Genomic DNA, 9,221 nt, shown 5'->3' with positions numbered 1-9,221 from the left:
TTTTATTTGTGTGTGGTGTGTGCAATAAAAGTCCAAATACTCCTGTAAACTATTGGAATTGTGCTTCTCTTAAAATTCATCATCTATTTGTAAATGTGCTATCTAAAATAATACAAAAGTTACGACTGACAAGTAAATTTCTCTGATTACCATTAAACTTTGTCATAATGCATACAAATTGCCAATGATGTCAGGTGCCCGGTGCCATTCTGAAAATAATCCCAATCCACCCCAAGTTTTCCATACGCATTGTGCCTGGGGGCGTGGTTTTGTGAATTGGTCACAGATTCTTGCCTTCTGATTGGCCCTTTTAAGACTTGGTTCCTGTGAACTTGCCCTGTGGTTAAACTGCATAAACACGGAGCTGAAACTTGCACGGTGTGAGGAGTGGATACAAAAGAAACTGGAGCTTGCATGAAGGGTCACATTGTTTCTCTGCACCGATTGAAACCTAACGGAATTGATATCGATCTAACACGGCGCGGGTTGTGTTGCATCTCTGATACGGCATCAGGATGATGAAGTTTAGGTTCAGACGGCAGGGAAATGACCCTCAGCGTGAAAAAATCAAGCAAGATCTGTTTGCTTTTAATAAGGTATGTGAGATGTGCAGTGTTGAGGGACTCTCGGACATGCATGCTGTTTCGTGTTGCATTTAAAATCGACAGAGAGACATTTAATCCACGTGTTTGTATTTTGCGGAAAGAACCCGAGTTATGAATGTAAATGAAGTGCGAAGACATCGCTCTCATAAGCAAATGATAACCAAGCAGCGTTTTACAAACATCAGCCGAAAGAAGCGCGTGAAAGTTGTTTGTTGTAGTGCTATACATCTCCAGTCTTTTGTGTAGTAAAATGATGAAATGGTTGTTTGCGTGTGACACGCATGTTCATCAATGGTGCTCATCAGACGGCATTGGCGCGTTGTCTTTTGACCTCAAAAAGTTTTCTCATGTAACTTAAACAGTTTGCATTTCAATCGCGACGATTTTACAACGTTCACTGTATTGCATCTTTAAAAATCTCAAATTTTGCACACACAGACATGTACAAGTAACATTTGACACGAATAGCAGAAGCTTAGTAAGAAGTGGTGCTGGCGGCAGCAGTGATTGTAGGGATAACTGTTATGTATGCATCTCGCCAGCGTAATGAGGCTACTTGTAACGAAAAATGTTCAGCTTCACAGAGATTACAAACACATTACTGAAGAACAGACTCTGGCACCCTTACAACACACAATTTCTCTCATTTTACCCCTCTTTGTCTTGGCAGCATGTAGGAAATGAGATGTGTCTTTCACATTGTAAAAAGACACTCGGGACCATTTGCTATTGAGACTGCTCATGACAATTATGGTCATTTCTGGTGATGGTTTTGAGAAAAGAGCAGCGATGTGGTCATGTCATAATGATAAAGCGCGTTGACACCGTGTAATGTCACAGGATGGCCCTGTTATTTATCATGTCACAGTTTGTCAGCCTGTGAAACGTGAACTGCACCCTGTGGCCAACTTCAAGCTCCATTTTGTTGAATTATGCACAAACGAAAGTGATGTATTTAAACGGAGCAAAAAATCCCCTCCGAGTCCATGTGTGGAAATGAATCTGACATTCTCTGTCAAGTCTACTAGAGTCCCTTCCTTACTATTTGTGGTTGTGGGTTATGTTTTTTGTTAAAACAAGGAAATCCCCTTCCTGTCACAACTGTCCCATACTAAATTGTTAGATGTATCATCAGGTCGTGTTAGAGGTCATTTAAGTTTTTATATTTTTCTATTTAATAGATTGATTGTCAAAATGATCTGATGAACAATGTGTTTAATTTGAGGTAGTGAATGATATGATGCTTCTTGTCCTTTCTTATTTAGACAGTCGAACATGGATTCCCAAACCAGCCAAGTGCCCTGGCTTATGATCCCAAACTGCAGATTATGGCCATTGGAACTAAATCGGGAGCCATCAAAGTGTATCCTTTTGTGAAAGCATAACTTTATCATTATTTTTGCTGTAAAGTCTGAAATAAGACATATTGAATATGCAGTGACTTGTTTTATTTAACGTTTTCTAAAAGCCATTCTCCTTGGGTGTTTTCACGACTAAATTCCTGAGGATGTTTTTGTAATCGTTTTAAAGGGGCTTTTTGTATGCTGGGCAATTGCTGGCGGTTTTAAATGATAAAGTAACTTTGACGCAATTAGTTTATTTAGTTATACGTTCTTTGTCATTTAATTTCTTATCATTTTGTCTGTTAGATTAACAATTATTTGAGATGAAAGGCAACTTTGGGAAACTGTCAAATCCTCTGGTAGTTTGTGAGTCTGTGACAATCGGTGCCATTATACATTTACATTACATTCAACGTTACATTCTTCAACGGTGTGTAATATAAAACAGCCTTCTTATTGATCTTTCGCCAAACCTGCAGTGCATTTGCTAAACTATGCTGAGAAAGTTCTGTTATACTTGATCACATGATGCAGTCTCACTAAATTGTGATGATTGTAACGTTGAGTAATCTGCTAATTTTAGTTTTGACACGCACATTAGTTTAATGATATTTGTGCATCATTCCATTTCATCATTTTCACTTCTGTTTAGAACAATGATGCAATGAGGTGAGATAATGTCCTTCTTATGCTTCATTGATCGTATTTAATTACTGTGGATGTATGCCTCTGTTGTGTTGAAACCCTCTTATTCAACTGAGGTGGACAAGGAGCTATCCGCCTGTGTACATACTGTGACTCAGTGCATTTTCAACGTTATTAAACGTTGTACTTTGCCACTTTAGAAAATACTATCTTTAACATTTTCCCTTTCGGCCTTGTCATATTTTCATTTAGGTGACACTGTCCGGGCCTGAATGTTTAGGTCCCGCAGGTTAAAGGAATGTTTAGGAGGATAATCGCACGTAGATTCCCTTGGTGAGCGGTTGTTATCTAGTCTTCTGAAACTGGATGAGTCAGAGGGGTTGGAATAGCATGTTAAAGAATGTTGGGTGTTCTCCATCCTCGTTTGCTTCTTTCCCCGAGATAGAGGCTGAGATATAAGCATGATGGTGCTGTACAGTATAGGTCTTTGAGCGGCGGTCAGGGCTGGTCTTAGGAGGCTGGTGGTGTCAGGCACAGCCCCGCTGAGAGCCGCTTGCCTCGACTCAATCAGCGGGGGGAGGCCTGGTGTGACAACTTGCCACTCACTAGATCTGAGTGAATATCTTTCAGCACTTTGGAGCTAATGCCTCATCCATCAGACAAGGAGACTCATGGTGGAGAGAGGACAGAGACTGGTCGGGTGTGAAGGCAGGGGGTGTTTTGAGGTGGAGTAATGAGAGGTTTGGCTCAGGAAGGGTTGATGGAGAGGGAGTGATGACAGTTTGAGAGAACGGTTAACCCAGTCTGACTCTATCCCTCTTAAAACTATCTTTGAATAATGGGAATAAAACATAGCTAGGATTTTTCAGCCTTTTAGGATTCTCTTTGCAAGACTTGTAGTAGACGTTCGCTCATGGAAAGTTTTTAACAAGAGAATGTAATTGACTAGGTTTTATGTCAGTTTATTCGCGGAGTTCCTACGTTTGAGTTTCAAATAGAAGTTGCGCAACTTTACATAGAGTATGTCTAGACAGCTTATTTAGTTTTTGCTGAATTCTATAAATGTGGATGATTCTAATAAATAGTGTTATTAGTGTAGTCGTTTTGTCATAAATGATCACACAAGTGGTTGTATAAACAGAAATCTACATAGCTCTGTATGTGTGGATTCACTTTTTACACTCTGATTTCAATAAGCATTGGAGATCGTAAACGTTCGCCAACTTCGCCCCCAGACTAACTTTCAAGGTTCTGAGTAAACACTGGCTTAATCGATAACAGTATCTTGTTGGATGACAAAAACGGAATAAAAGACTTTTTTAATATCATACATAAGATATGGTTATCATGTATTTCATCACTTCCTTTTAAGTAATTTAGACTTGCTTTTATCAAGGCGAAAAATTGGAATACTGCTGTTGGTTGTTTGATAGTGTTCCATTTTATCTGGATTGGTTCCAGCTCCAGATGTGTGCTTTGCACATCAAAGGCTGGAGTGCTGTGATCTGCGTGACTCTGGAGTCCCGGTTATCCTGTTGTCATTCAGCAGTTCTCTGAGAGGGGCCAGTCTGAAGCACATCGTTGATCAAGGGTGCTGTCAGCATAATTTGTCTAGTTCATGTTTTAATATTTGCTCTGATCGATTTGTTTATTCTGTGACGGGCTAATATCATAAGTATTGATGTGTTTGTAGTTGTTTTAGAAGCTTGTCCCTTTTCCCCCAGTGTTAAAATACTCCCCTGGTAAGTGACATTATGGCTGTACAAACGATGAGCTTAAAGGCTTCACCCAAAAATATGAATTCCATAATTGATTTACCCTCATGTCGTTGAAGTCTTTCTTCTGTGGAACACAAATGAAGATGTTTTGAGAAATGTCTCTGCGGTTTTGTGGCCATGCAATGGTATGCAATGGTGGTCAATGAGGGCCAGTGATGTTAGGTTATCAACATTCTTTAAAATATTTAATTTTTGTGTTTTACTGAAGAAAGTCATGCAGGTTTGGAATGACATGAGGGTAAACAATAATGTAATTTTAATCTTGGGGTGAACTATCCCTTTTTGCATAACTTCCTTTTCCCCAACAATTGCAGAAGTGTTAAAAAAACAAGTTTTTTTTATTTGGTGTCTCTTGTTTTTTTTAGCTAGAATTTGAATGCTTGACCTTTTAAATACACTTTATACAAAACCATTTGCTAACCTTCTAAAGACTCGAGCCTGTAATTGAAATGTTTGTTTTTTGTTTCTTGGACTCAGATTAGTGAAGATTCAAGTAAGGTGAGCGCGCGTCTGATCATAAATGTGTCTCTGTTGCCACCACAAATTCAGGCACAGGGTTGGGGACCATATTTTAAAGCTGAAGGGGAGGACAGATGAGGCTTTTTAGCGAGGCAGGGAGGAAAGTAATGAGACTGCTGGGACAGAGAAGTTGTTGGAAGTGCTGGGTTCACTCCTTTAAAGAATGTATGTGTCAGTTCCCCGAGTTCAGCCTCAGCAGTAATGGCACATTCTTCAGGGCTTTTGTTGCTGGGCCATGTCTCAAAGAAATCTTTAGAAATGGTTTCCAGGGCAGCCATTGGAGAAGTCTGGGGATCAGGATGTGCTGATAATTTTAGTATCAAGCTCCTGTCACTGACCAAGCAGTTTGTAACCGATCTCATTATAAAAGCAAAATGAATTTTGAATTATCAAATAAATTGTGGTTAACGTTCAGGCTACTCTGATTTAACTAGTCTTTTTGGGTTACCATTTCGGGTCCCCTGTTCATGATGCTTTCTCTATTGTCAGGTTCACGCTGACAGTGTTGTCAACAATAGAACAAATATGGCTATGTCATTCTCGCTTGTGTCATCCTTTTGGCAGCACTTGGGTTATGTTAAAGGGACAGTACACCCAAAATGAAAATTGTGTCATCCTGAACCTTAACTCATCCTCAAGGGGTTCCAAACCTATGTAGCAGGGCTGTAGTTAAGTCCACCTTTGTCGAGTCTAAGACCAGGACTACTCCAAATGAAACGGTCAGGACAGAGACCGAAAAAATAATCCTCTTTATAATGATTGTAGTCTGTGTCCAACCTCCTAAATAATTGCTCATGAATGCGTTGTGTTATTGATTTATGAGTACTGTGTGAGATTAAAGCAGTGCTATGACTTATTATACTTCTTTGAATTGACAGAAAATAAGCACACAAAAAAAAACTTTAAATTGGTGAATCAATCAGATATCAAGAACCAGTGTATGAAACTCAACAATAGAGACAATCAACAAAAGAAAGCTTTGTGCTGCAAGGCATACTGGGTATCACCATAGTAAAACTCATTCATGACTCCCAGCATGCTTTGCAGTTAATCTGTTTATCTGAATTAGTTTGATGATTGTCAACAATGTTTAGGGTTTGTATGATGAGTGTTGATGTCAGGAAAACTTTCGGTTTAGTTTGCCACAGTAGCGTTCAAATCAGTCATCAACTTCATTTAGTATTACTTATTATCTTTTTTGCAGTTTGACACCATAAAAAAAGTAACCTACTCCGAGGAAAGCAAATTAATTTAATGAAAGTCAGACTCAAACTAAAGCCAACATATATGCTTGATCAATGGTTTTGTTTGGAAGGAGAAAAAAAATCATCAGACTGGCTAGACCAACTTGAACATTTGGCATGTGCAATGACCAAGTCTGAGTGCAGATACCAACGATTCAAAGACAAGTCCGAGACTACAGAAAAACGTCTCGATTCCGAGTCCGCACTGCTGTAGAAATTCTTCCTACTAAAGGGGTCAATAGTGCCCCAGAATCGTTTGGTCACAAGCATTCTTCCAAATATCTTTCTCTGTGTTCATCAAAACAAAGAAATGTATACAGATTTGCAACAACTCAAGGGTGAGTAAATGATGACAGAATTTTTCATTTTTGGGTGAACTGTTCCTTTACCATCAATACAGAAAATTATAAAACTGGATTGAAAACGAGCCGTAATGTGCTGCAGTTGAATTAAGTTCACTCAGAAATTCCTTAACTTCATGTAATGTAACTTGTTTTCAAAGAAATAGTAATCTGGGTTTAAAACGTATGAACGCTCGTAAACGATGCAATATTTTCTAGCTTCTTCAAAGGCATTAGTGTCTGAAGTTGCTCATCCACCATGTTAATTATGGCAATAAGCTTTGTACCCAGACTTCAGAGAGGGATTATTCTCACATTTTATTATCACAGAGGCTAAAGCCGATCTGATCAAGCTCGGCACAGCTCCCATCAACACTTGCATGCATCATTTTTCTTGTAATTCATCATATCTGATTATTTCTAGTACATCAAAAAGCCACTGTCATCTTTTTCTGTCATTGGTTGTCATATCAGTCAGGTGCATTAGCTCGGCATAAATGGATCTTTATGCACCAGTATCATCCGTTGTCCGTGAGTCGTTGTCATCGCTCTGCTTCGAGCCTACGAGTTTGCAACTATGCAACTGCAAAATCCCAAATATTTGTCAGGTCTGGATGCACAGCCTTATCAAAACTTAGTTTGGCAAGCTCCCTCGTGAATGCCTCATACTCTGTTTCCTGTTTCTTCACGGGGGTGTCCCGACTTCTGATTGAACACAGCTGAGGAAACACTCGAATGCCTTCGCGGGATCATTCATAGATTTATAAATGCGATACCAGTTCTTTCATCCTGATGGTTTTAGACTGGGCTGCTGAAGGAAGTTGAAATGTCTGTTGACGTCCGTGTGCATATCTTTTCTCTCATAAGTCATTAGTATTCTGTTGTGTGTCTCATGGACGCACACAGAGAGGCTCAAATCAGTCCCCTTCCCCCCTGTTGTCACTTCTGTGCGTGCTAACACACTTCAGGCTTTTAAAGCAAACTAGACCTTTGGATATCCCAGTAACAAGAATGGCAAAAAAATCCTTGTGGAATTCCGAGGAGCCTTTCCAAGTCAAGGGCTGTATTTCAAGAAAGAATTGTGGCGCATTGCTCGATGGAAAAGAGTTTGGTTATGGGTTCTTATGCTTGGCTTGCAGATAAGCAAGCAGATGAAGTAACCGCAGTAGTCAGGCTAATGTGTTGTGACATGAACTGAAAATGGCCATGCGCTACGTGGGTAACTCAAAGTTCACTGGGTGTTTTGTTGTAACTAAAACTTATTTTGGAAGTGCTCTCCAGGCCAAAGTTCAGCAGGAGCTGTATGTCAAAAAAGTTTTTGCACTTTTTTTAAATGGGTTAATGCAGCAAAAGTGTAAGGGGGAACCTATAGGGGAGGACAAGGGCATTATTTATCATTCGGGTTAAAAGTCCTGCAAAATACTGCATTGCTTGAACAAAGTTATTTAAAGTAATAATCTTTTTGGGTACATTTCTGGATGATATCTCGCAAAAATACAATGGCGGTGGGATTTTTGTGGAGTTTTACGGAGTGAGAGAAACTGGTTCATTTTGTTACATTGCTGCGAGTGACGCAATGACGCTGCTGTTTTTCTGACGCATGCACGAAACAAACGGCTAAATTAATTCCATTGTTGTGCAGACAAAAGGCTGGGGGAGGACATGTCTTTTAAGTTTTGTCTGAAGAATGGCCCGCTGCTTAAGAATAAGGTTTTGTTTCAAAAAGAAATTATACAAATCATTTAAATTAATTTTTTTATTTACAGAACCGTAATATTTTAGTCTTTATTCAATTACTAATGCAACAGGAAACACTTATTAGTGTCACTTTAGACACCCCCAATTACTTTTGGGCAATAGGTTGTTTGCAATCACATGGTTTTATGATGCGCAAGGCGCGGCTGGAGGGCAGCAAACTAAAAGTACATATGTTTAAAGACCTGAACAATGACCAGGTAACCCCAAATTTCTGTCAAACCTTACTTGTAATAAACTCTACGTAGCTTCCGTTAAAGGGCTTCAAATACAGGTGTTTTCTGCAATGTAAAAATAATCAGTGGTATCCCCAGAATGTCTCTGTAAAGTATTAGTTCAAAATACAAACATATCATTCATTACAATATGTTGACGTGGCCATTTGGGGCTGCAATGGAAACACGACATTCTTGGGTGCATCTCTTTAGATGCAAATGAGCTTCTGCTCCCCTCCCTGTATGCAAAATATGACGTAGAGCGCTTTCACATGTGCTTTGGATGACATCAAGATGAGCAATATGGCGGAAAGCGCAATTACGTCTGTAATTCCCTATCCAACCAAAACCATACACTAACTGTAATAAATATTACCTTAATGCCTTGTTCATAAATACAAATTAAATGGAGAAGACAAAAACATAGATAGAACAACATATAATGTATGAAATGTTGGCCATTGATGATTAATCATGTGCATGCATATACTAACAGACATAAACACGGATAAAGGCAAAAACATGCATTCAGAGTACTTGTATATGACAGACCACGTTGTCTTACAAATGCACACTCTGTTTCTATCCTCTCTAAGTATTGTTGCACTTAGGGCATAAGAGAAAACACTGAGAAACACACTGCCATAACTTTCTTTTATTGTAATGAATAAGCTTTACAGAAATTATGTCGGTCACAAGTCTTCTGAACAAAGGGGCGCTATGCCTTTTATCACTAACATTAGGAAAGAACACCTGTCTTTGGACCAATGTAAAGT

At 39.2% G+C, this 9,221-nt stretch overlaps 1 protein-coding gene across 3 annotated transcripts in view; it reads left to right on the top strand.

Annotated features, from left to right (window-relative positions):
- The first annotated feature begins 308 nt into the window (after window positions 1-308).
- llgl1 (LLGL scribble cell polarity complex component 1) overlaps window positions 309-9,221 on the top strand; it is a 30,272-nt gene continuing 21,359 nt past the window's right edge. Inside the window, exons 1-2 of one of the 3 annotated variants that reach the window (XM_056753322.1) lie at window positions 309-596; window positions 1,871-1,968. In XM_056753322.1, the coding sequence (XP_056609300.1) occupies window positions 516-596; window positions 1,871-1,968 (179 nt within the window). In that variant the 5' untranslated portion in view covers window positions 309-515. The remainder of the gene's footprint in view (window positions 597-1,870; window positions 1,969-9,221) is intronic. The other 2 variants (XM_056753320.1, XM_056753321.1) reach the window with 2 other exon arrangements.

Source organism: Triplophysa dalaica, chromosome 7 (genome assembly GCF_015846415.1).
Source record: "Triplophysa dalaica isolate WHDGS20190420 chromosome 7, ASM1584641v1, whole genome shotgun sequence".
NCBI lineage: Eukaryota > Metazoa > Chordata > Actinopteri > Cypriniformes > Nemacheilidae > Triplophysa > Triplophysa dalaica.
This window is presented reverse-complemented; position numbering and strand designations above follow the sequence as displayed.